Source organism: Canis aureus, chromosome 4 (genome assembly GCF_053574225.1).
Source record: "Canis aureus isolate CA01 chromosome 4, VMU_Caureus_v.1.0, whole genome shotgun sequence".
Lineage (NCBI taxonomy): Eukaryota > Metazoa > Chordata > Mammalia > Carnivora > Canidae > Canis > Canis aureus.
The window spans coordinates 9,527,353-9,555,250 of record NC_135614.1 but is presented as its reverse complement, the minus strand read 5'-3'; the positions used below and the strand labels follow the sequence as shown (position 1 = coordinate 9,555,250).

The window sequence follows — 27,898 nt, the reverse complement described above, 5'->3', positions numbered from 1 at the left end:
CCTTTGTCATTTATGCTCCTAGTTCTTAGGCCATATGGCCTACATTTATTTTCTTCATTTATGGATGGGCAGATGATATAAAATCCACTTTTTAGAGCAAATTCACATTTTGTATATCTGAAATTTCCCATTCAAGGGAGTCCTAAAAGAACTGAGATCTGATTTAATCACAATTCTGATAGTAAGCAGAACACATATATAAATTAGCTAACAGTTTCCTACCTGTCATCCCCATAAAGACAAAAACAAACAAAAAAACCCATTTAGACTCGTAAGATAGTATTTCAGTAATGAAAACATAAGAATATTGAATCCTAACTAAAGAAGAGAGATTTAACATTGTAACACCAATTTTATCCAGTGTAAGAAAAATTTTAAGCTTTATTTTGATAAACATTTCAGATTCCCTCATATCACAGCATATCAATAAGCAAAATGTACATATACTGATTTTATACATGTCAAGTTCCAAATTCCCAATCCTAGGTAAGCAAGTTGCAAAATACTAGTGCCAATAATTTAACTATCGGTAGTATTATAAACAAAAATAAGTGAGTGTTCAGCACTTTAAGTGAAATGAGGCTTTAATCAAATAAGAGACTTAATTCCACAGGGTGTTTTTTTTTTTTTTTTCAACAATAATTAATTCAATCAAGTCTGTGATTCCAAGCTCGAGTGACAGACAGTATATGTTTGAAGCAAACAAGAAAAGGCAATCAACTCTTAAGTGGTATATTACAGAATGTACTATATTTTTGGACAATCTCTAACTGCATTTGATTTTTAGGACTTGTTTTGGAGTCTGAAGAAACAAGAATTAGAGAAAAGACCTCTGACTCCACTTTGAGGATGTTACTCAATGGCTCTGTGTTGGCACAAAGATACATTATAACACTGGTGCTCTTTGATCAACTTCCCACACTAATTCAATCACCACCAGCAGACTACCTTCAGCTACATCTTTGATTGAGAAATACACAAATTTTACCCAAAGAAAATTCTGTACTTCCAGTTTTAAAAAGCAGACAGTTCTATGAAGAAGCAACCATTTAAATATCTGAGTATACACATTTAAGTTTTTACAACTTCATGCCTTAAGTTTTGATTTCAGAAGTATTTCATGGACCTAGCATCAGATATTTACACAACATGTGTTTTATACAATATAATTTTAGAAACTGTAAGTTGCACAAAATAATAATTTTTTTATCAAATTCAAGTTTCCAGTGATCTTAAAAAAAAACACAAATTATAACTGTTTTTGCTCAGCTGAGATACCCAGTTATGGTTATTATCTAGAAAATCCTAAATTTATGTGAAAAATTAAAGAAAATCTGTAATTTTGATAATTTTCAACCTTGAAAATGCATAGCTAAAAATAAATAAAAGGGCTCCTCAGGCAGTAAGTAACTGAGTCAGGGAACTTCAGAAACCCTAAGCCACTCTTGGAAGGTATTTTCAGTTTTACATAATTTCCAGTCTTAATACCACTATTTTAATTCAGATAAAAGACATGACCTTTGGAAGTCCTTGGCATCAAATGGCACGTTTGGACAAGAATCACAACTGGAAGCTAGAGGAAAAAATGGATCTTAGCATAATTTCTCTCAAAGTATGAGGAATCTTAATATAATCAATGCACAATAGAAGCAGTCGTTCAGAAATCTTGGGAAGCTCAAATTTCTTTAGCTCTTTTCGTTTTACTAAACAATCCGAAGCATTATATTTACTTTTAAGAACAAAGGATAATACAAAATAAAACGAGAAAAAGGCAGCACGTAGCATTTTAGTGGGAGTCACCAAAAGTTCTTTTTCTCCCTTGGCCTTGGGTACATTATCTCACCTTTATCTTCACTTTGCTTAAAAAAACAAAAATCTCTGCTCAAAGCAGTCGTACTGAGAACAATAGCGGTTTGTATATTTTTCCTAATTTCCCATGCACCCAGATGCTGACATCTAAACAAATATTTCAGTGAAAACTTTTCTCCCATTTGCATGAAGTCTGAGCCACTATATAATTTGCAATGGAAAGTGGGGGAAAGCAGCTAAAAATCACGGGAGGCTGCCAGTTTCCTCAGTCTCTTTCTCTCTTTTTAAAATCATTTTAATTTTTTAGTATGATAAAGACAAAAGCTGCAGCTGAAAATTCACATGGTTCAGGAATATGTTGAAAAAAAATTTACTATAGTCCTTAAGATTCAAGTAAGTGATCCCAAATCAAGTATTAGAAAGCTGCTAATTAGGTGAAAATAATGAGCCACTCAAATTACATTGGCAATGTTTGCTGAGCTGTTTTTTTTTTGAAAGCTTCCCCTTGTATTCTATAAGGATCCATGTATTTGAGTCCACAAACTAGCCACTTTCAAGAAGGTATTCTTTTGACCAAAATTTACCCTAAAATCAATTTTCTCAATTCCTTTCTTTTCCCAAAATTGTTTGATCACATTTTAAGGCGGGGGGAGTGTATGAAGCAGGTCGTTTTGCACGGCACTTGTACTCTTAAAGATACCTAACATTTTAGTGAACGGGGAAACTTCACAACATACTTAAACACCACATACTTATATTATTTTTCTGTGCTGCCTAATATATACTGTAAGAAAGTGTGTTATGACTCAAAAGGATACACTGAAATGCTATAGTGTGGCAATATATTCATTAGAGAGTTAGCATAATTTAAAAAGGAAGCATATATTTTAATAATTCCAATGTTTTGTTATTTGGGCTTAATTTGAACTCTTTTTCTTTCTTTTTTTCTTTTGATTCTGCATTTTTATTTGAGAGGGTGTCTTTTACTTTTAAGCTGTGTTCAAGACTATAAAGAGTATCCTAATGCAACTTAATATAAATATAAATAATATATAAGCAATATATACGTATACATATACACAGAGCCAAGCATCAGACCACTGATGTTGTACTTTCGGGGTTCACGCGAATAAGTCTAGATGCATTTCTCAGGTCCTGGAGTTGCTTGGCGGGTTTCCCCACACCTTCTTCAAACCTTTTCTCCACCACAGGGAGGACGGTCTCATACAGAAAGGACGCATTCTGTCTGATAAAAGCCTTTTTCTCCGGATCCTGCTCACACCGAAGGCTATAATCCACATGCTGCACAGCAACCAGGATGATTTCCACCAGGCTCTCCAAAAGCACCATGTGCAGCTCTGGGAAATACAGCTTCAGCGCTTCTTCCAAGAAGCCCATGGTCTGTTTGGTAAAGGCAACCACCGTGTAACTCAGGTTCACCCAGCAGTCATCTCCTGTGTACTGCTCAAAGTTTCTTACCCCACAACTCTTCATCTCCTCTTTGAGTTTGCCCAGGGCTTCTGGGGTCATCAAGTTCATCCTCCTCCACATCTCCTCAGAGTTGCGATGCTTAGTGGCTTCGATTATGATTTCTTTGTAACTGTGCAAGGCCCCTTGGATGTCCTTCACCAGAAGGGCATGGATGATGAAGGTGAGGTCCAGTCCGATGTCACCCAGTTGCTGACAGTGCTCCTTTGCCACTTTTACACACTCAGCCGCCGTGGAGAGGCTCTCCTTACTATCGAACACCTGCTTGCTAAAAGCATCCACAAACATGCCCATGGCTGATCTCGCCCAGACCACAAAGGCAGAGTAGCAGCCGCTGTCAGTGCCTGCAAAATCCGTCTCAAATTCCCTCGCAGTCTCAAGAAGGCTGGTAAAGAACACGTGGCAGAGCTTATGAATGTAGAGTAAAGTGGCGCCTTCGATACGAAGCTGACGTATTGCAGTATGCACAGCTGCTGCCCTGTTTCTCAAAAACAGCTCACAAGCCTTTGTGCACTGGCCAAGGCGGATGAGTTGAGAAACTGCCCTTCGAGTCGCCTTGGGACCGCCTCTCAGGGAACGATCCGGGGACAGTTCGAAAACTAGCACCTCGGTGAGCTGTCGGACCCGCTCATCCACTTTGGCCCTTAGTTCTTTAACAGGAGGTGGACTGGGCTTATCTTCTAGGTAGTGGTTCAATTTGTCCAGCAGGTCAACGGCTCCTTCAAAGTCCCTCTGCGCGATACAGACATCCAGGTCTTCGGGCAACTCCTGGATCCACTCCACTGAGAGATCCACCTTCTCCTCTTCTACCTCAGGAGTAGCTGGTTCGTCCTCTTCCTCATCCTCAAATGGGTTCCCGGCTTTGGAAGTCACCTGCGGTGGTCCGCGAGGGGCCGCTGCCTCTTCCTGCTCCCTTCGCCGCTTTTCACTGAGGGCCCTCTTGGTTTCCTCCAGCACTTCCAGCCACTCCCGTTTGATTTTAGCATTCTCCGCCTGGAAAATACGGCTCTCGGGAAACATCAACAGCTTGAACATGTCCTTCATGGGCGGGTTGTCCTTGACATTGACCACGGCCAAACCGTCCAGGGGATAGAGGGCGTTGTAGCGATACATCCCCCGCCGCTGTGGCAGCCAGGTGGCCACCAGCAAGCAGTCGTTCATGAGGAAGCCGTGCACCCGCTGCAGTTGCGCCATGTGGTCAGCCTCGTATTCCACCAGGTCCCCGTTGTACACCAGGTACTGCCCCGGCGTCTCCAGCAGGTGCCTGCAGCCTTCCACCTTCTCAAGCAAGGTGGTGAGGGTGCGCTGCTTCCCTTCCTCGCCCGGACCCGAACTGTCGCGGGAGGCGCCCCCGGGAGCGGGAAAAAAGCCAGCCTGGCCCCGCAGGTGGTCTCGGCCCCCCGCGCCGCCGCCTCCCTCCTCCCCGCCCGAGGCCGCGGCAGCCCCGGCGGCGGCGGCGGCGGCGGCCGGCAGCAGGGTGAGCGGGATGCTCTCCAGGCTGCTCTTCTGCTCGGTCAGCAGGTGGCTGAGCTGATACATCTCGCTCTCCAGGTAGGAGATCTCGCGGGCCGTCTCTATGAACTGCCGGTAGTTCTGGTAGACGTTGCGCTTCAGGTTCTGCGCCGTCTCCTCCGCCAGCGCCTGGATGCGCTGCCGGTGCTCCTGCAAGTCCCGGTCGCCGTCCGACTGCTGCGAGAGCTGCTTCACGTACAGCCGCGCCTCGAAGCCCCCCGACTCCAGCTGCCGCCGCAGGCGGCTCGCCCCACTGTCCGACATCGCCATCGCCATTTCCGTCCGAGGCTCACGAAGCCACTGTCACTACCGCCGCCGCCGGTGCCGCCGCTGTCGAGACCCACCCAAGCCCCGCCGAGCTCCGGGGCTGAGGAAGCAGGATGGAAGAGAGACGAGTACGCCTGCGCCCGAGCCTGAGCTTCGGGCACCGCGCCTGCGCAGGGGGCCGGGCGCAGGCAGCGCGCATGCGCAGGGGCGCCCGCGGCCTAGAGCCCATGCGCCGGAGGCGCTATTGCGGAAGCGAGTGGAGGGCGAGGCGGCGAGACGCGGTACTGCGCATGGGCCGGGCGTGACGTTTGTGTTTGAAGTGAGCGGCGGAGCGTAAAGGCGGTAGCCAGTCTCCTGACGCCTTCCTAGAGTCCAGGCCCTGGGAGCCCCCGTTTTGAGCCCACTAGGAGGTATCCTGCAGAGTTCTCTTTTTTAAGCCCCAGAATCTTGGCCTCGGCGTTTGGGGCAAACTCAGTTCTCGTTCTAGAGCCAGTTATTCCTGAGTTCTCGCGAGATCGGCGGGCCGGCCCGAGAGCCGCCCGAGAGCCGCCCGAGAGCCGCCCGAGAGCCGCCCGAGAGCCGGTACTTCTTAGGAGCTCGACCACGCTCTCGGAGCCTGGGATCCGTGGAGCCTGCTTAACGCCTTCGGACGCCGCCTGGGATCCCGGCAGAGATGGACGAGGATCTGGTGTTGGCACTGCGGCTTCAGGAGGAGTGGAACTTGCAGGGATCGGAGCGCGACCGGGCCCAGGCGCCCCTGTCGCTGGTGGACGCGTCCTGGGAGCTGGTGGACCCAACCCCGGACTTGCAGGCCCTGTTTGTGCAGTTCAACGATCGGTTCTTCTGGGGCCAGCTGGAGGCCGTCGAGGTGAAGTGGAGCCTGCGAATGACCCTGTGAGTCCCGAGCCCCGCTGGGGAAGCGAGAGCGGCTGGCAGCTCCTCTGCAGCCCCCGGTCCCGGGGGGCGTGAAACCTGGGGGTCTCGTGGTGGACACCAGCAGCTCCTCTCGCTGTCCCTCTCCCTCCCCTAGTCTCCCTCCCTCTCCAACAACTTTAAGAAAGCTAGCTGTGTGGCCCATTCCGGTAGCCGATTGATTTGTAAAGGACACCGGGAGAGAAAAGGATGTCTTTGGATCTCCCCTCACTTGAAAATAAATTAACACGTTTCTGACCCAGGAGGGAGAAGCACCCAGAGTCAGCCCCTAAGAAAGAATGCCGAGGAGGCAGCGAAGCCTCCCAGAGATGTGTGTTGTCCTCTTCTGTGCCCTTTGAGATGTCACCACTTGGTAGTGAGCTCAGGTGTTAGGAGGGGGACGGGGCTGACGTTTCCGTATTTCTGGACCGAAAGGATCTTCGGGGATGCCTCTAAAAGGATGTTCACTAAAGTAGAGAATTCCTGATTTGAAGTAATCTGTTCCGGCTCATGAACGGAGTTAACAGCTTTAATATGGTTGTACACCACGGTGCTTGTCTTTGAAGTAATACAAAACAGCCTAAACTAAGACAGATTAAGATAGGACATAAAACTGGTTAAAAGGACAAATCTCCTTCGTAAAGGCTTCTCTTACGCTTTCGGAGATGCGCCGATGGAGATCTGGCTGTTAACTACCACAAACTGATTATAGTTTGAAGGGAGGAGACTGGGAGCCGCAGAACAGGATTGTCTTTGGCCTCTTGCAACCTGGCTAGGGCAAGGGATGCAGTTCTCTTCACACCTCTCTCTCACTGGGGTGATCTGAAGATATCTCCTAACAAAAAAGGTATACTAGTGTGAACTGCCCAAGAATGTATAAGGATTTATTCTTCTCCTTTCTGTTTCTCTTTTGTGTGTTTTAGGTAAATAATGCTTTTGTGGTGGTTGTTTTCCAGGTGTGCTGGGCTATGCAGCTATGAAGGGAGGGGTGGAATGTGTTCCATCCGTCTCAGTGAACCTCTGTTAAAGTTGAGACCAAGAAAGGATCTCGTAGAGGTATTCTTTGCATAAACTTGATTCTTAGCTGAGTAGTTTAAAAATGCTTTTTACTGATTTACACTGCTGTGAATTAACCTGTAATATAAAAACCAAACACCTGTTTTTCCTCATTGCAAACTTTAACTGCAATGCAGATAATAATGATTACCGTATATTTTTACAGTTCTTCACAGCTAAAGGCTTAATAATAAAGTTTTATTATTTAATTCGATCTTCACAACAGCCCTGTTTATGTACAATGTGTGTTGTCTTCATTTTTATAAATATGGACATATGGACATTTTATAAATATGGACATAAAGCCTCTTCAGAGAGGCTAAGTAACTGGTTTAAGTTACATATTTAGAAGCAAAAATTTAGAAAAAATTAAGACCCATATCTTCCTTTTGAGACTTCAGATTTGGTTCTCTGTTCAGGTGCTGTGGTGCTGCCCTCCCAGAATATCTAGCTGAGCTGGTAGAACCAGCCAGCATGAGTGAGGGCATGCTTCACTAGCAAAATGGAGCAGTAGGAGCCCCCAGATTATGGCTAGTTGAGTCTAGAAGATGCCTGAAATTCCCTAAGACACACCCGGTGTGACGACTGGTCTTGCCCCAGTTATAGCTCTTGAAATGTGTGCACAAAAGAGGATAAGGTGGTAGAGGTTGGATGGGAAATATGTTAAAACATGCTTGGAAATATGAAAGATGGTGGTTTTTTTTTTTTTTTTTGAAAGATGGTGTTTTTAAGGATAATATAAGGTGATGGTTTTCAGAACCATGTGAATATACTAAACACTCCAGAACTGTACACTTAGAAGTAGTTAAGATGGTAAATTTTATGTAATGTGTTTTTCACCACAGTTAGGATAGAAGACAGTGGCTACTAAATATAAAATGGTACAACAGAAATAATTAACTAATAAAAGAGAATGGAGGAATAAAGGAACAAAGCCCCGCAAAAAAGTTAGGCATAATGACGGTTATCAGTAATTATATTAAATGTAAATGGATTAAGCGTTAATTAAACATGAACTGACATACTAGATGGAAAGAGATGTGCTTAAGATAAAGACACACAGGGCAGCCCCCGTCGCCCAGTGGTTTGGCGCTGCCTTCAGCCCGGGGTGTGATCCTGGAGACCCAGGATCGAGTCCCGCGTCGGGCTCCTTGCATGGACCCTGCTTCTCCCTCTGCCTATGTCTCTGCCTCTCTCTCTCTCTGTCTCTGTGTCTCTCATGAATAAAAAAATAAAATTGCATTAGAAAAAAAAAAGATAAAGACACACATATGTTAAGCGCAAAAGGGTGGAAAAAGACATATATCATCCAAACAAAAACAGAAAGCTGTTGTATCAGACTAAAGATTTTAAGGGAAGAAGTTTTACTGGAAAAAAGGTTAACATTTTATAATGATAAAATGATCTATTAAATAAAAACACATAATGATCCTAAAAGTAGTAATATAGCTTTAAATTACATAAAGCGTAGATTAGTAGAAGCAAAAAGGGAAATAATCCACAATCATAGTTGCAGGTGTTAACACAACTTTGTTGGTAACTCAGTGAATAAGCAGGGGAAAAAAAGTAGGCATAAAAAAACATTCGAACATGATTAACCAAGTCAACCTTATGAAGAGCTCTAATAACAGTAGTTGCTTAATGAATATTTATTGTGTAAATGGTTAAACGCACGAACAATTTTTTTTTTTAAAGGTAATGGGCGAGAAGAGAATGGGAGATGTGTGGTAATGCTATCAAGTGAGCATTTGCTGTTGGCAGAAAGTTACAATATCAGATCGGGGTAAGAAGGACCAAAGAGGAACAGTGTGACTCTGGTCTGTACATAAAGTATGACCTAAATTGTAATGAGTAGGATTCAGAAAAGGAAAAGACTTTGTCTGGTTGAGGACAAAGAAAAGCTCCATGCACGTGTATTTTATGACTACTGACATCACCACTTCTACTACTCTTTATTGATTTATTGAGTACGTATTGTGTGCCAGTAGTGGTAGTAATTATGATTAACACTAGTGTTAATCTAGTGAATAGTTAATCTAGTGTGTATAGCCCTGCAAGATCAGAATATCCCCATATTAGGAATAAGGAGCAAGTTGTAACTTGTCCAAAGCCTTGTGCATAATCAATAATAAATCCTTGGTGTAGGCTGTTTGCCTGGCTCCAAAGCTCTTGTCCTATTCCCTATACCACATGGCCTCATTACTACCACTTTATAATTGTTACTCCTGCTAATGAAAACACGGAGGTGAGCCTTAAAGGACAGATTGCATTCTGAGAAGTAGGGATGGTAAAGGAAAACCACTCTTGGCAGAAGAAATGGGCATGCTGTGAACAGAAGAGAGGCATGAAATTTAGGCATATTGAGGACCAGAAGTAGCTGCTTTTGGCCAGACAGTACAGTGGTGGGAAGTAGAGGTGTTTGGGGACCATGTTGAGTAGAATCTTGAATCTGGCCTAAATGTGGAGTGGAAAATGGTACATCTATAAAAATAGAAATTGTTCAGTATGGTGCCATGTGCCATTTTCAGGGTGTTTAAATTGAACCCAAAATTAGGAACCTTAATTTATTTCTTCTTTATAAGATTAGTTATTGATCATTACTGTGTTAGAAAACATTTGAAATATAGAGGCCCTTTGAGTTTGAATCCCAAAGAGTGGTATTTACTTGAAAAGATTAAATTCGCTTTTAGAGATGGAGTTGATAATTTTAAAAGAGATGTTTTTGTAATGGCCAAGTTAAAATGTTTGATTCACCCATTTTTCTGTTCAGCATAATTTGATAAGACTACAGTTCATTAATGGCAATCTAGTTCTGATGGAAATTCTTTGTAAAAACATTATGAACAAGGTTTGCTTTTAGAGACCTTTATGACTTTCACTGTTTTTTTAAAATATTTTATTTATTTATTCATGAGAGACACAGAGAGAGAGAGAGAGAGAGAGAGAGAGAGGCAGAGACCCAAGTCAGAGGGAGAGGTAGGCTCCATGCAGGGAGCCCCACATGGGACTCGATTCCGGGTCTCCAGGATCACGCCCTGGGCCGAAGGCCGCTCTAAACCGCTGAGCCACCCGGGCTGCCCGACTTTCACTCTTTAAAAAGATATTTCTGGGACGGCTCAGGGCATGATACTGGAGTCCCGGGATTGAGTCCCACATTGGGCTCCCTGCATGGAGCCTGCTTCTGCCTCTGCCTATGTCTCTGCCTCTCTCTGTGTCTTTCATGAATAAGTGAAAAAAAAAAATCTTAAAAAAAATAAATAAAAAATAAAGAAATATTTAAGATAAATTATGAAACAGCAGCCTTAAATACTTTTGTGAATTTTACACCTACACGTCTACATCTTTGATGTGGAAATGAACAGTAGGCTATTGTTTTATTTATTTATTTATTTATTTATTTATTTATTTATTTATTTAAATTTTTTATTTATTTATGATAGTCAGAGAGAGAGAGAGAGAGAGGCAGAGACACAGGCAGAGGGAGAAGCAGGCTCCATGCACCGGGAGCCCGATGTGGTTTTCGATCCCGGGTCTCCAGGATCGCGCCCTGGGCCAAAGGCAGGCACCAAACTGCTGCGCCACCCAGGGATCCCGCTATTGTTGTTTTAATTCAAAGAAGATTTATGTAAATTCAGATTAAATTTGGGCCAATCATGGGATTTATCATCAGATTTTATTCACTAGAGCAGTAGGTTTTATTTATTTATGTATATATTTTTTAAGATTCCATTTATTAATTCATGAAAGACAGAGAAAGAGGCAGAGACAGAGGCAGAGGGAGGAGAAGCAGGCTTCATACAGGAGCCTGATCCTGGAACTCCAGGATCGCGTCCTGAGCCAAAGGTAGACGCTCAACCTCTGAGCCACCAGGTATCCTGGTTTTCTTGTTTTAAAATTGCACATGATTCAAAAATCCCAAGACTATGGAAAGTAATACACATAGAAAGGTTGTCCTATCCCATCCTTCTCTATGCTGAACTCCCCAACTTCTATAGGATATTGTTATTAGTTTCTTTTTTGTTTCATTTTTCTGTTTTGCAAATTTTTTAAAAGATTTATTTATTAGAGAGAGCATGAGCCTCTGGGAGGGGGAGACAGAGAGGGAGAGAGACCCTCAAGCAAACTCTGCTGTGAGTGTGGAGCTCGATCTCACAACCCTAGATCACAGCCTGAGCTGAAACCAAGAATCAGATGGTTCGCTGACTACGCCACCCACCCAGGCACTGGTTTTGAAAATACTTCTATCCATTCTTATTCCCTCTCCCAATCACCTAACATACTTCTTGTACAAAATACTGGGTACGTTCTTTTATATAGTCTGTATAGAATTCCATGATGTGGATTTTCCATAGTTCATTCAGTCAGGACCCTATTGCTAAACAGTTAGTTCCAGTCTTAACATTACAAACGATGCCACAATGAAAATTTCTCATAGACATGACCTTTCATATTAGTCTAGGTATTGCTGGGTCAGAGGATAAATGTATTTGTAACTTTGTGAGATGTTACCAAATTCTCCTCAGAGGGGGTTTGTACCATTTTGCAGTCCCACCAGAGATATATGGGAATGTTTTTTTCACCTTAGCTTTACTAATGTCAAACTGGGAGTTTTACTAATCTAGATAAGCAGAAGTAGCATATTGGTGTAACATTAATTTGTATTTGTTTTTATAAATGGAGTTGCACATTTTTTTTCATGTTTATGGTTTGTCTTGATTTTTGATCATTTCAAAATTTGGTTTCTAAAACTTTTAACATTGTCAGAGCCTTTTATTTCTTTTTCTGTGAACCCATCTATGACTTTTGCCCCCTTAAAAATTGAGTTATTGGTCATTTCCTATTATCGACTTTAGTAGCTCTTTATATTTTAAGAATTAGTAGCCTGAGAGGTGCGTTGCTCATACATCATTTTGAATTTTTTTCAGCCACGCTCTTTTCTCCCCCCACACAGAATTTTAAAGTTTTTATGTAGTTGAGTTCATTGATCTTTCCTTTGAGTTTTTGATTAAGAGTTAAAAAGGCTTTCTTGGAGCATGGAGTTCTTAACCTGGGATCTGCAGAGTTTCAGAGAATATATGCAAAGTTTTGTGAATGGATGCATATGTAATTTTTCTAGAAAGACGGTTCATGACTTTTAACAGTTTCTGAAAGGAGCCTGTGATCCAAACAAAGTTAAGACTCCAGGCAGGGTGAGAAAATGCCTTTTTATTTTCAAAAGCACCCTAACAATTTGATTGTTTTCTGTTTCAGACCCTGTTGCATGAAATGATACATGCCTATTTATTTGTCACTAATAATGATAAAGACCGGGAGGGGCACGGCCCAGAGTTCTGTAAACATATGCATCGCATCAATCGCCTGACTGGAGCTAATATAACGGTATATGAGTTAAATAATAAATATAACATTCATTAATTTAACTTATTAATAAATAGGTAGAACATTTGTGATTTTTAGTATTTACTCAGTAATTCCTGGGATTTAACTAAAAATAGACAACTGGATAGGAACAAACACTGTCTTTGAGGATTTCCCACAGCAAGACAGACAAGCAAAGAGAAGCTAACCCGCTGGTCTGTGGTTGGGGCCGCTCAGGCGCCCCCCCTGGCCTCTGAGCACAGCTAGGGCAATGCTGTGTGCATAGTGGCTACAGACCGGCACTACCTCTGGATTGCTACAGCTATCCCTTAGCTTCGTTTCCTTGTGATCATCTCCTCCTTCGATGGTTCCTGTATCTGCTGCCATTTCATGTGTCATGCCCATCATCACAAGTTTTCCTTGATTTATATTTCTGCATAATATTGTAGGAAGCAGAGTCTGGGGGCAGAAAAGCAGGAGTTGTCCAACTGCTGGCGTTCTGGTGCTCACTCCATGGACAGCAGACTATGGGGCCTCCGTGTAGGAGCAGGAAAGGGGGGCAGCAAGGATACTTATCTGCTGGGTCCTTGAGATGAGAAAATACGTGCCAAACATTGTAGCCCTGTCTGAGCACAAAGTTATTTATTTATTTTTTTAATTTTTATTTATTTATGATAGTCACACAGAGAGAGAGAAAGACGCAGAGAGAGAAGCAGGCTCCATGCACCGGGAGCCTGACGTGGAACTCGATCCCGGGTCTCCAGGATCGTGCCCTGGGCCAAAGCAGGTGCCAAACCACTGCGCCACCCAGGGATCCCTGAGCACAAAGTTAAATACGAGATGTTTATTATTACTGATTCATTTTATCAGGTGACCTTGCTGTTCCTTTTCTCCTGCCCCACACAGTCCCCTGCTTGTCTTGGCTCAGTGAACGTTTCAGCCCCCGTGCGGCTCCTTGCACATCCTCTCGCTCATGGGTCCCACTTCCTCTGTGCTGTCACATGTCCTTCATCTTCGCAGCGGGCCAGGACTTCTTCCTTTTAGTGTCCCTAGCAGCTCTTTGACTATTGACAATATTTTATTCTATTTCAGACCTCTGAACACAGGGTGGCTCTTCCTTATCTTTGTACACCTCTGTATAAGATGTGTGATACAGCGCCCCTATGAGGGCTAATAAGTATTGTATTGGATTGAACCAAATTCCTGCAGATTATTTCCTGTCTTTGAAAGGCAGTAAAAGCCAGCCTTGTGGAAAATGAAAAGTGCTCACTTTATGTAGATTTTTTTTTTCTCCTAGCTGTTGGCTTTAATTTTCTAGAGAGCTCATTTAATTATCAGAGTTACTTCATCAAGAAAGTAGCTTGCATTAAAAACCAGTCACATGGGGTGCCTGGGTGGCTCAGTCAGTTAAGTGGCTGCCTTCAGCTCAGGTCATGATCCTGTTTTTTAAAATCTTAAGAAAAAGAATTTTTAAAAATTTTATTTATTCATGACAGAGACACACACACACAGAGGCAGAGGGAGAAGCAGGCTCCGTGAAGGAAGCCTGATGTGGGACTCAATCCCGGGTCTCCAGGATCACACCCTGGGCTGAAGGTGGCACTAAGCTGCTGGGCCACCGGGGCTGCCCTAAATTTTTTTTTTTTTTTTAACAAAGTAAAAAACAGTCACATAAAGTCCTGACTAGCAAAAGCATTGTGGAGCTGCAGGTACAAAAGGCTTTTAGTTTCCTCATTGGCGTTTTCACTTTAAGCAAAGTCCTGGTATACTTCCTATTGTTCAGTTGGAAGAGGATATATTCTTTTATCTTGCACGTCTGTGTGTTTTCATTTAGGAGAGGTTTTATCGCATGGACACCCCTTGCTTTTACAGGTTACATCCTGTTATAACAAACTCCACAGGGCATCTAGTTCCACAATTTTATTTTGGTGACTACATTGTTAAAGAAGTCACATCCCTAGGCTGTTACAAGTTACAAGTTACAGGACTTGGAAGCAAAATAGATCCAATGTCCTGGCTTTTTAACCAGTGAATTCAGTGAAGAATTCTTAACATAAGGGAGAAGGCAGGGTATTCCATATCTCTTTACCCCAAACCTCTTCCCTCCAGTGCCTTCTGCGCCTCACGTAATGTATTGTTGGCATGCTTGCCAAATCATACACATTTGTTGCTTAGGAGGGAGACACAGTATAAAACTTACCTGTAGAGTTATAGAAAGTTTCATGTTCTTTTCCTCTGTGGAATTTATTAGAAAGTTAAATGTCTAGTTAAATGTCTAAATGTTAAAATCTCATCTGTGGAGGCCCCTTATCTTATACAGTAGTAATGTTCCACTGGGAGGACAGAAGAGAAAGGTACATGGGTTATTGAGGATTATCAGGTCTTCATTGGTGTCTTGCTTTCCACAAGGCCCCCAAGGTGGGAGGGCTAACTTTCTGTTCAGTCAAACCTCTTCCATCTGTAAATAAGATTCTATCTAGAGGGTGAAACTAAATGATCCTGTATAAGTATTGAAAAGCTCATTCGCAGAGAATTTTGTTTGAATCAATGAATGAAACTTTTCATTCATTCAGGCAGCAAATACTGACTGAGCACCTTCACTGTGCCAGAGCCTATATTAGCCACTTAGGGACACAGAGATGAAAATATTTGAATCCTGGGGCACCTAGGTGGCTCAGTCGATTAAGCATTTGCCTTCAGCTCAGGTTGTGATCCCAGGGTCCTGGGATTCAGTTCCATTTTGGGCTTTCTGCTCAGCGGAGAGTCTGTTTCTCCCTCTCCTTCTGCCCCTCACCCCCACTCATGCTTTCTGTCTCTGCTCTCTCTCTCAAAGCTTAAAAAAAAAAACAAAAGATCCTTTGAATCCTGGGGAGCTTTTTGCCATAAGCAGGTAGAATGATGCCCCCATGAGGCTCATTACAAAGACAAGGGGGCAAAGACCTTTGAGAATGTGGAGTGGGTGTAGCAGAGACTGCATCAGGCAAAATGCTTGTGTAGGTGGGGTTGAGCATTTCTAGGAAATAGTCCAGAATCCTTTGGTATTGTTACTTACAGGGGAAAATTTCAGTTGAACAGTAGGAAGGAATAATTGTTATTTATTATGGCATTATATAAAATTTTGTCTTTATCCTGATTTTTGATCATTTTAAAATTTGGTTTATCCTGATTTTTGATCATTTTAAAATTTGGTTTCTAAAACTTTTAGCATTGACAGGCTTTTGTGGGCTAAAAAGTTTTTTGTTTTCTAATCTCACATCTTTCTATCTTTACACAGTTTTTGAAGTATTATTAACTGCTGCTGTCCCATTAAAATGAACTTTGGGAACAGAAGCTAAATCTATTTGCTGCCTTCTCCAAAGTGTCATTGCAGAGAGCTCTCAGAAACTGGAAAGTTTAAACACAGGAAGGCTGCTTCTGTATTTTTTTAAAATTGTTAACTTTGCCTCTTTAACACTGAGCACTTTCTCTCAACCCAGGTGTACCATACTTTCCACGACGAGGTGGATGAGTACCGGCGACACTGGTGGCGCTGCAATGGGCCTTGTCAGTACAAGAAACCCTACTACGGTTATGTCAAACGTGCCACCAACAGGGCACCCTCTGTGCATGACTACTGGTGGGCTGAGCACCAGAAGACCTGTGGCGGCACCTACATCAAAATCAAGGAACCAGAGAATTACTCAAAAAAGGGCAAAGGAAAGACAAAAGTAGGAAAGCAGCCAACAGCAGCTGAAAATAAAGGTAACTTTGTCTGCTCTTCCATGCTTGCTGGGACCACAGCTAACAGTATAAAAGCCAGGGCTGTCCTCTGGAGAACTGGTGTTAAGATGAGCTTAAGGATTATTTCAAGTATAGACATTTGTAAGTGTGGATTTAAACAAATCCCATTGTTTGTGAAGTGATGGTAGAAAAATGTACTTTGCTCTGCGTAGTGTGAGTTAAAGTAGAAATTGTGTTCACGGATAATATTGGAGTTAGGTAAAGGCCCTTTCCCTATCTTGACTCACTGAGTCATTGGGAAACAGAAGGCAAAATGATTGTCAAAATAAAAACAGTAATTCAAATAACAATGCCCGGAATTACTCCTAACCCACCCCTTCCTATCAGTTGGCTTCTAGCCGAGTGACTTCTGCTGTTGATGTATGTATTTTCATTGGGAGAAGAATGGGAAAAGGATATGACATGTATGTGCTGGTACTTCATCTTTGAGATTTATCCCTTTCCTATGAAGTTCAGAGTCCCTGCCTTTTGAAGAGGGAACCAGGTCACTAAAGTTAAGACTTCTTCCCTTGGGAAATTGTTGGTTGGATCCAGAAACATTAATAATAAGCTACTTTTCCTAAATTCAAAAATGGTGAGTAGAGGAGCTAGAGAAGAATTTATGTGGAGAGGTTATAGATCCCCATTCTGTGTGAGTAGGGGGAAAGAAAAGAATGTGGGAGGAGACTTTTCCCTCTGGAACTAAACTTGAAGAATGCTAAGTGATTTTCAAGGTACAAGTTCCTTTGCTAGTGGGCTTGGGATGCTAGATTTTTATTTTTTGTGTTCTCTCCCTCCCTGAGCCCCCTGACCACTGTAGATACGTCCTTCTCCCAAGCTCATTAGCTTAACACTTGTTACTGTATTAATTTCGAGTCAAGAGAACTTTTGCTTCTTTTGTAGATAAATCTAACAGAGGTGAGACCCAGCTGTTGATCCCTTTCAGTGGGAAAGGATATGTTCTAGGAGAAACGAGCAACTCGCCTTCATCGGGAAAGTTTGTTACTTCGTATGCTATTAATAAAACCCAAGATCTTTTAAGTCAAGACCATTCAGCAAAAGCTCTCAGACCCAATTCTAAAATTGAGGTGAAATTTGAACAGAATGGTTCAAGTAAAAAAACTCCTCTAGTGTCCCCTATTCTTACTGCCAGTCACCAAAATGTCTTAAGCAACTACTTTCCTAGGGTCTCAGTTGCCAACCAAAAGACCTTCCGAAGTGTGAATGGATCTCCAACAAAAAGCCTAACAACCGGTGACATCACTAAAAACTCCATCTCTTCTGGATCTCACAAAAGGGTCACCTCTTCTAAGATATCCCTGAGAAATTCTTTAAAAGCACCGGAATCAACATCTGTGACTGCACCCCAGGATGTGAGTGGGCCTGAGGAGAAACTCCCAAGTAAACGACCCAGGCTAGAAGACAAGACTGTTTTTGACAATTTTTTTATCAAGAAAGAGCAAGTACAAAGTGGTGGAAATGATCCAAAGTGGAGTTCACATCCTACAGCTGCAACTCAGGATTCCAGCAGTGCATCCAGCCAGAACAGGATGGTCGATTGTCCTGTTTGTCAGAATGAAGTGTTGGAGTCTCAGATTAATGAGCACTTGGACTGGTGCCTTGAAGGTGGTAGCATCAAAGTCAAAAGTTGAAGAAGTCTTTGAAAGACAAATGGGTGTCACATGCCACCTATATTACCCTGCTAACATAGTGTCAGCCACTCAGGAAGTTCTGGTGAACATGAAGATTTGTAGGTTTTAATGTAGTTCTATTTTATAAATATATACATGAGGTTGCAATGGAAAATATTCTATGTCGAAAGGTGCTATATTCACTTTTGCCTTGTGTATCCTGTAGCTCAGAGTTTGTTCTGCATGTGTACATGTATAGTTTTTAGATACTTATGTTCTTCCTTGCTCTTAAATTGCATTTAAATCTGTTAATCTTTTTATTTATATACCTTTCCTCAAAATACATTGGAATCCTGACAGGTATTTGGTTAAACTGAGTATTTCTTTGTTCATATTAAAACTCAGTCGTAGAACTGAAGCTAAACATTGGCCAAAATTACAATTTCGAGGACAAAGTGTATCAGTTGTTGTAGGGTACTCAAAGTTTTTTGTTTTTTGGTTTCTTTTTTTAATCTCAGCAGGAAATATATTTTATACATCTCCAAGAATTTTATTTCTGTCATCACTAAAAGGTGGCAGCTGGTTTTAGGTTAAAGCATAGAAGGAATATAGTCAAATAAACGTTTTAGACGACTACTCCTGCAATCCTGTAGGCCAGAGTTGAGTGGTTTTCTCAAGATGTAGCCAGATGAGTGGTTCACCTGCCAAGGAGCTGGTGTAAGTCACATCACAACAGCCTCTTTTATGTTAACAGTGGAACACTGTCTGGAAACAGTATTATGAACCTTAAGCCAAAGTTGTAACCGTTACAATAAAAAGGAATACCATTTGTGCATTTTAAAAAGTAGATTTCTTTTTAAAAACATTCTTACTGTGTTGTGGCAGAGACCAAGATCCTTTCGTCCGTTCACTTTCTCATGGCTGTACCACTAGCATGTTGGCCTGGTCCCAAGAGTTGAATTCACAGGTTTTCTTTCTCCTGAGCTATGTTGCGACATGACCTCCACCTACCCGAGGTGCCAGCTCCTCTGTGTGAACTTGGCCTTGGTGCTCCTGGGTGACGGCAGCCTCGGGTCAGGGAGGGAACAGTGCACCTCCTGCATTCGTGTCCGCACGCTTCCTAGTCTGCAGCCACAACCCCTGAGGGTAATCACTGTTTCTGTTACGTCTCTGCCACCCTGGGGTGCTTGAGTGTGGTTTTAACTTCATGAAGTACTACCCTGTTGCCACACTGTAGAAGTTCATTCTAGGTCGTTGCTTTGAGTGTACAAATACGCCAGGGTTTATTCAGCCATTCTAATATTAACGGGCATCTGAATTATTTCCAACCGGGGGCTGGCTGTGACGGAGACTGCTGCTGAAAACATGCTTCCTCGTTTCTGTTGGGCGTCCACCCAGGATTGGAGTGCTGGCTCACCAGGGTACGTGCATGTGTAGCTTTAGTAAATACTGCCAGCTTGCCCTCCTGCCAGCAATGTAGGAGAGTTTCAGCTGTTCAGCTGTCTTCACAGTATGATCAGTCCTCTTCAAATTTAGCTCATCTGGTTGAGTGTTTACAAGTTTTGATAACTTCTTAAATATGAAGTTGAAAAACAGTATTTAGTATTTATAGATAAATGACCTAAAATATATGCAATTACATCTTTCATAGAGGATCACTGTCTCTTAATTTAGCAAATTACGTGCAAGTGAGCAGCTTTTGAGCCCAAACTATACAAGGTTTGGGGCAAAGAGGTAAACAAGACAATCCGTGTCCTCAGGATTTATAAACAGCCTCGATGGGGAGTGAACACAGAAAGAGCTCCTGACTAGTTTCTGCTGGGGGCTGTGGGAACTTGAGGGGAGGTTCCCTGGAGGAGACACTGTCCGAGTGGGTCTTCCAGAGTGAGTCAGGATAGCCTGGTAAGGAAGGATGGAAAGGGGCTTGCAGAGCGAAGGAGTCAAAGAAAGGTGTTGGTTGGAGCTAGACCAGCACAGTCTACAGGGGGAACTAAGCTGCTCCAAATGAACAAAACATCTTCCATCTGAACATCTTACAAAGTAAGATGTGAGGAGTAAAATGGCAGAAGGAGGTGGAAGTTTGAAGGTGGTGTCATGTTGCACACTTTGGTTTGTGTGGTCCTGGAGAACACCCCCATGTGTTGATTCAGGTCGGGGTGGTGCACTGGGGGCAGGAGGAGGGCTTGGAAAGTTGACTAAGCCAGTGGAGAACATTTGAGAAGTGTTTTGACGGATTCTCTGAAGGGTAACATAAATGGGCAGAAGGGCTGTGTCAGGGCTGGAGAGGGTGGGTTGAGAAAGAGTTGGTCAGGTGTTTAGAAAAAAAATTTTTTTTAGATTTCTTATTTACTCATTTGGGAGAGCGACAGTGAGCAGGGGGAGGAACAGAGGGAGAAGTAAACTCCCTGCTGAACAGGGAGCCCCATGCAGGACTCGATCCCAGGATCCTAAGATCACGACCCGAGCTGAAGGCAGATGCTTAACCTACTGAACCACCCAGATGCTGCTGTTTTGTTTTGTTTTCTTTTTTTTAGTGGAGGGAGGGAGAGAGAGAGAACCTTAAGCAGGTTTCACACACAGCATGGAGCCTGATAAGGGGGCTTGATCTCACAACTCAGATCATGGCCTGAGCTGGAAATAAAAAGTTGGTCACTTAACTGACTGAGCCACCCAGGCTCCCCACCAGCTGGCCAGTTTTAAGGGATGATGAAAACAGGTGGCAAGAAAGGGAAAGTTAAATTTGGAATTAAATAGCTTTCAGTTCGTGTTAAGGCTTTTGAGAAAACCTGCACCAAAAGAATTATTACCCCATTCTGTGTCATTTATATGAGAGAAACCGTTTTCTGTTCTGCTGGTTTAGTTTTTTACCCTTTAAAGCAAACACCCTACCCTAATAACAGCTGGTATTCTGGGTCAGCCTTTATTTTTTTATTTTTATTTTTTTAAAGATTTTATTTTTTTATGATAGTCACAGAGAGAGAGAGAGAGAGAGGCAGAGACACAGGCAGAGGGAGAAGCAGGCTCCATGCACCGGGATCCTGATGTGGGATTCGATCCTGGGTCTCCAGGATCGCGCCCTGGGCCAAAGGCAGGTGCCAAACCGCTGCGCCACCCAGGGATCCCTGGGTCAGCCTTTAAATGCTATCACTTCATTCTGGGGAGATGGGTTGGGGGTGAAAGGTAGTTAACTTTATAAAATCTCAAGGCTATCCATTATCTACCTAATTTTAAATTTGGAAAGCTCTGTTTTGCTTTTTAGACTATAAATGTGTATCTAAAATGATAAACAAAAAACTACTGTTCCATTGTCCTAAAGCATTGAGCTTATTTTTTCAAAACTTAACAGGTTTAAAAAAAAAAAAAACTGAGAAAGTGAGAGCACACAAGGGGGAAGGGCAGAGGGAGAGAATTACAAGCTGACTCCACGCTGAGCACCAAGCCCAATGTGGAGCATGACCCCGAGGTTATGATCTGAGCCAAAACCAACCAAGAGTTGGATGTTCCACAAACTGTGCCACCCAGGGGCCCCTCAAAGCTTATAGGACTTCCAAGTAAATTTCAGTGTCAAAGTGAAACAGCTGCTGTGTTTTCCTACAAACTTAGTGCCTGCCTGGGATCCTGCATCTGGGCACGTGCAGGACCTCTTCATTGGGCTGCTCAGAAGAAGCTGAGCTCTTTTTGTAGTTTGTTCGTTCTTACTGAGGGGTGCTGGTTTCCTGTTATCTTTTGTCTTGCTTTTACAGCAACTGGTTGTAGTTGTTGACCAGCAGCACATCCACCACTGAGGTGAAATCTAATATGGCAATTATTATCACCAATTGCCTAGGGAGTTAACAAAAAGGATGCCACGTGGAGATGAGCACTGGCTTTGTTTTTTCTAACATTCCACCAGAATGTCATATCATATGTACTCCATCACATCTCTTTGGAAGCTAGGAAAGTAAAAGATTGCTCTTAGGTGCCTCTGGAACCATATCATTAATAAAGTTTACAATGTCGTGTATCATAATACAGAAACAAGCCGCTGTTTGCTTCCTTCTGTACTTGAGCCACACTTGCCAAAAGATGTGCCCTCTTGGTTACTGAACACCAGGGGGCGCTCCTGGGAAGTTAAATTTCTCAGAAAAACCGAAGGCATGGAAGCCAAACCAAACAGATGAGAGAAACCAACAACTGGAACAATATTGCCAGTTCTGATTAGTAGAAAGGAAAGGATAGCTATGGTCTCCAGTCCTGTGAGAGAGGGTGCAGAGGGCCAAAAATGTGTGCTTGCTCAAACCAGGGCTGCTGTACAGGGCACTCGGGCCTCCCTAGCCTTGTTTTCCTTTCACCTCACTCTGAACACGCTGACATAACATGTCTGCAAGAAAGCAAGCAGGAACCCACACATGGGGCAAAACAGGAGAGTTCATAACAGGAAGCCTTCCAGACAAGTCAAGACCTATACTTTCCCACTATTTCTGAAATTACAGTGCTCTTCCTTTGAGTATGTCTGAGACAGAGTATTCTGCTCCGCATCGCCTAGATTAGTCTGAAAGCTTCCCAAGACACTGTCCTTTACCCCTATGTCAGAGGAGCCTCTTAGATTCTTCGTGTTAAGTGGTTGAAGTGGCTAGGCATTCTCAAGTTCCATTTCTATGCTTTCGCAGTAATACCTCCACGAACATGGACTCTTCTCCATACCTCTCTGAAGAACCCAAGGTTGCGTATTTTCAAGCTAGAATACTCTTAAAGACCCAAGTCATTCCAGGTCATAAGCATTCCTTGCAAACTAATGTATGAAAATCTGCATCTACGTGAAAGAAATGGGGAGGGTATTGTTTTTGTTTTTTACAGAAGATTCCTCACAGGATTCTTTTTACGTGTTTGTATACATTTAAAATAAATCAATAGAATGGTGCCTGGCTGAGTCAGTAGGACGTGTGACTCTTGATTTCAGGGTTGTGAGTTTGAGCCTCATGTTAGATGGAGACATTACTTAATAAAATCTTAAATAATTCAGTAGATAAATGCGTATACCTACACATACATAGACGCAGGTATAAACGGTTTCTAGTAACAAATATTTCTTAAAGATTTTGAGATAGAGAGCACATGAGTGGGAGGAGGGCTAGAGGGAGAAGCAGACTCTCTGCTGAGCAGGGAGTCCAACATGAGCCTCCACCCCAGGACTCTGGGATCACAACCTGGGCCAAAGTCAGACACTTAACCAACTGAGCCACCAGTAACACATGTATGAATTAAGATAGACCCACCCATACTGGTTCAATTCTGTTCTTAAAACCTAATACTCAAATAGCCACCTCCATAGGATCCACAAGAGGAGGCCGGAGTCCAGCTCCTTAGCACATTGGAGTCCTCCATGTTGTGTATTGGCAGATTGCCTGTTCTCGCTGCTCTATAGCATTCCACTGTATGAGCACACACTTGTGTGTACCCATTCTACTTTATCTTTGTAACCTTTTTTATGTACTCTTGGCTGCTTTTTACTTTTTCAGTGCCCTCCACTGTTGAATCTATTCTTCCTTGGCCAGCTATAAATTAATCTTGAGATAATTATTTTTTTATTTTTTACAGCTTGCTGAAGGTTTTTGTTTTTGTTGACCTTTTGAAATTTTTTTTTTTTTTTTTTTTTACCTTTTGAAATTTTTAAGAAGATTTATTTGAGAGAGAGAGTGTAAGCATGCACACAAGCAACAGGGGGAGGCAGAGGGAGAGAGAGACACAGACTCCCTGCTGAGCAGGGAGCCCAACGCATGACACATTCGGGACTCCATCCCAGGACCCTGGGATCATGACCTGAGCCAAAGGCAGATGCTTCACCAACTGAGCCCTGCCAGGTGCCCAACATTTTTAAGTTCCAGGGTTGTTTAATTTCGGCAAAGTCTTGTTTAAGGATATTTGATTCAGACTAGCTATTGTTGCACTTTTCTTCTGCCTTATGGTTGAGGAGAGACTTTTCATCAAGCTGTACATGATTCTCATTTTGTTTTCTTCTTATGGCAGTGTTTATATGCACCCTTTTTCTGTTCATTTTGAAAGGCATTCTTTTCCTGACTTGCAGAAATGGTTGGTTCTATCCAGGTGGAGATGAGGGGTTTGTGTGGCTTACTGGGTTTGATCTGTGAGTGTTCTGTTGGTACAGTGAAATGCAGTATTCCTCAGAGAAAAGTTTTATTTTTGAGCTGAGAAGGGTTTTTCTCTTCTATGATTCTTTTCCCCCATGAGACCCTGGCTTCCTTCTTGCACTTAACCATTAAGTCTCCGGGAGACATCTACCCCTCCTCCCAGAAATGGTACCTTCCAGCAGCCACCTTCAATCTCATGAACTTTCAAACTCCTTTCTCTGATGACCCAGTTGGCCAGTGCTCTGGTGAACTGGTGTCAGATTTATCACTACAGATCTTCCTCAACTTACAACAGAATGATCCCATCATAAGCTGAAGATGCACTTAATACACTAACCTACCAAATATCAGAGCTCAGCCCAGCTGACTGTGAACGTGTTCACAACACTTAGGTTAGTCTACAGGTGGGCAAAGTCATCCAACACATAGTGTATTTGATAACAGAGTGCTGAATATTTCATGTCATCGACTGAACACTGTACCAAAAGTGAAAAACAGAATAGTGGGAAGTACATCAATTTTGACTATCATGATTGCAACGCTGCCTTGGAGCTGAAGCCACCACTGTCACCCAGCATCAGGGGGGAGTATGTACCACATATCGCTGACCGGGAAAAAGATCCAAATTCAAAATTCCAAGTATAGTTTCTACTGAATGTGTATTGTTTTTGCACCATCATAGTCGAAAAAATCATGAGTTGAACCACTGCCAGTTGGGGGCTGTCGGTATTTCCATCCCTCGTGGTGGAGTCCCTTCCTGCCCCCTGCCCACTGCTGCTGTATACTGCCACCATCAGGCCCCCATTACTCGTGTCCCTTTATCATACAGTTTCCACCTGACTCTGACTTCCCGGGAGCCCTGATGCTGGCCTCAGATGCTTCTTGCTCTGCTTTCCCACAAGTTGAACTTCTGTCTCCCAGTTATACTGCAGGTATGCATTCTAGGTGACTTACTCGGTTCTCCTTGTCTCTATGTGTTGGGAAGATCATGAAAGAGATTCAGATTTAGGCAGCTGGCAATATTTCTTGGAAAGCCTGAGTACCTCCCCTTAGATACGAACACCCAGCAAGAATTACCAGATGTGTGAGCAAAACCTGCAACTTGAAAGAGAAAAATTAAAATGAACACAAAGGAAGGTTAAATACTTTTAGTACAGAACTGGTTGTTCTATACTAAAAGAGAGAGAGAGAGAGAGAGAGAGCTCTTGAATATTAAAACCTGGTAACAGAAATAAAACCCTCCCTGGCGTAACTGGAAAAGAGACTAAGAGACTTAAAAGAGTAAAGCAGAAAGACACATAGTAACTAAGAGCAAGAGGCACAAACCAGTCAATGCACAGTCGTTCCAGAAAGAGCAAGAATGGAGGGGGCAAAAAAGTACTGTAATAGTTTAAGGAAGTGTCCCCAAATGTAGGGCATGAATTTACAGTCTGCATGGCTATCACGGTGGCTGACAAGAGCACCACACCAAAGCACGGTATAAAACGACAGAGCTCTAGGGACAAAAAATAATTCCACAAGCTTCCACAGAGAAAAAGCAGGTTATGTTTAAAGAGTCAGGCCTAGGAATGGCTTCAGATTTCTCCGCATCCACACTGGAAGCTATAACCAGTGAGGCAATGCCTTCAAAGGACTGAAAGAAAATGATTCCCAAAGGAGAGTGGTAAACCCAGGCAAGTTATCAATGAAGTGTGAGGGTCCCAACAAAGACGCTGGTCTTGAAAAATTCACCACCCACGTACTCGTTTGCAGGAAGACATATGAAGAACATGCTCCCCCAGATTGAGGAAGTCAAGCGAGAAAGGGGAAGATAAGGGATCCAGGAAACAGGAGAGCCAGCAGGGAGTGGTGGAGGGGTCTCCAGAACAATGGGGAAAGGAGACCTCAGGAAGACGGCTGTGTACCAGGCAGGACAACGACTCCAGACTGCTGAGGCTAGAAGCCACAGGAAAAGTATGAAAAATCAGGACATTAGGATACAAACAAATCACGGACGAAAAGTCATCATGATTTACTCTGCATCCAAGCTCTAAAGATCAATAGTCTTAACTATCAACTTGATCGAAGTTACAATGTGAGGAAGAAGGGGGATACAGAGGTGTGCTGCCCACGTGTGGTCGGATGGTGCTGGCGGCTGGACAGGGCCCTACATGCTTGTCTTTCACATGGGGAACTGGTTAGCAAATAAGGTCTCACTCTGAAAGTCCAACACATAACAATATGATTATGTTACTTAGAACTAATCAGGCCACTAAACCCAAAGAGTCACTGTAAGTTTGTGCTCAGAAGAAGGCTCATTTCCTTAAAAACCCCCTTCTAGAACAAGCTGACTTAGCTACATATACATGTATAACTCTGACCTTAAAAAAAGTTAAAGAAGAAAAGGACCTCCTATGGTCAAGCCCTGCTCTCCACTTACTGGCTGTGTGGCTGTGAACGAGTCACTGCTCTCACCCTGTTTGAGTTATAAATGGAGGTGAAGTTTGTTCTGCATACTCTGTGTGTTCCCAGGTAAAAAGGCAAAGGGGTTTTATAGAACTCGGTAAAAACAGTCATTAATTTTGGCAGGAAAGGTCTTAATCTCAATGAAAAGACTTGATCCAAAAAGCCCTGATAATCTTTATGACCCCTGGGCCCTTATTTGGAGTTCAAAACTCATCCGTTTAATAAAGGCGCTTTGGCTGCGGGCAGCTGTTAAGGCTGTACCTGTCTTGTGAAGTGGTTTCTCTTTAAGTGTTTTCTCCTTACAAAACTCTTCCCAGCTCATGAGGCCAGGCCCTTTATACGTGTCATTTGTGCAATGGTTTATCCTTGGGCACTTGCAATATTTCAGGTGAAATTTACTTGCTAGTGATCAGGAAAAGAATCTGCATTTAAAACCAAGAGCAGAATCAGGGGAATGTATTCCTGACTTTGGAAGTCCAGTGAATGATCTTGAAGCATTGGAGGCTGGGCATTTACTCCTGAGTGTTTCTAAATGAACCGAAAACCTCCAGTACACATGTACATTATTAAACCTACAGTATGAATATTTTCCACTGAGGTCTACAGCCACCACAGAGCCCTCATGCTTGGGCCGTGCACGTGTTGTACTTCATTTAGGTCTCACACAGCTCAGCGGGTATTTGTTTTCAGATGAAAAAGGCTCCAACAGTCACATAATTAAGTGGCTGGGCCAGAACTAAGCAGAGATTTCTCAGTCCTGCGCTCTTTCTACAACACTACCTAATTTAGTCTTCATCTCTGACTCACCTGCCCTCTCCCTTAATCCACCCAGCTATATTTCAATGCATTTTCCCAAATGCTCCCGCGACAGGCCAGAACATAACAAAACCACCACACTGGAAGTTTTTTAGATTAGAGAGATATGAGCACGTATATTGACCTTACATTAATATCAGGGAGGGAGACAGAACATGAGAGACTCCTAACTCTGGGAAACGAACTAGGGGTGGTGGAAGGGGAGGTGGGCGGGGGGTGAGGGTGACTGGTTGACGGGCACTGAGGGGGGGCACTTGATGGGATGAGCACTGGGCGTTATTCTATATGTTGGCAAATTGGACACCAATAAAAAATAAGTTAAAAAATAAAAAATAAAAAAATGAGAAAAAACAAAACAAGAGCTCTTCTGTTTTAGTCTCTGATCAGGACCACACAAATTAAACTTCTGTGCATACGCACACAGGGTAGCTGTGTCAGTTACAGAACTATGCCTATAAGGCTCCTTCCTGTTTGCTGCAGATGAGTGACAAGAGATATACTCAACAGCACTAGCACTAGTGTTAGTAATTTTTAAAAATTCTATTGAAAGGGCAAGAGTCCAAATGTCGCCAATCCAAACAAAGAGCTCGTGGATCCCATGGACAAGCCAATTACCCCCAGGATGTTTCTAAAATTGTTAGACTCCTATGTTTACTGTTCTCTCTCTTTCCCTTGTGATCATTTACAAAAAGTAATACCAAATGTTCTGGACTGAGC

General features: G+C 42.9%; 2 protein-coding genes across 5 annotated transcripts; one reads left to right on the top strand and one right to left on the bottom strand.

Moving 5' to 3' along the window:
- Positions 1-351: 351 nt before the first annotated feature.
- On the bottom strand, positions 352-5,230 carry EXOC8 (exocyst complex component 8). The gene has a single exon (XM_077894511.1). It carries the CDS (start codon positions 5,083-5,085, stop codon positions 2,902-2,904), a length of 2,184 nt encoding a protein of 727 aa, XP_077750637.1. The 5' UTR covers positions 5,086-5,230; the 3' UTR covers positions 352-2,901.
- An 82-nt stretch (positions 5,231-5,312) lies between these two features.
- On the top strand, positions 5,313-27,362 carry SPRTN (SprT-like N-terminal domain). Of its 4 annotated transcripts, none has more exons than XM_077894515.1 (5): positions 5,313-5,970; positions 6,945-7,044; positions 12,295-12,423; positions 15,879-16,143; positions 26,846-27,362. In XM_077894515.1, exons 1-5 carry the CDS (start codon positions 5,750-5,752, stop codon positions 26,899-26,901), a joined length of 771 nt encoding a protein of 256 aa, XP_077750641.1. In that variant the 5' UTR covers positions 5,313-5,749; the 3' UTR covers positions 26,902-27,362. The 4 variants fall into 4 exon arrangements, with proteins under 4 accessions (XP_077750641.1, XP_077750639.1, XP_077750638.1 ...); XM_077894512.1 differs by lacking the exon at positions 26,846-27,362 and adding an exon at positions 17,065-18,636 and having other exon boundaries at positions 5,318-5,970; XM_077894514.1 differs by lacking the exons at positions 5,313-5,970; positions 26,846-27,362 and adding exons at positions 5,979-6,835; positions 17,065-18,636.
- The last annotated feature ends 536 nt before the right edge of the window (positions 27,363-27,898 follow it).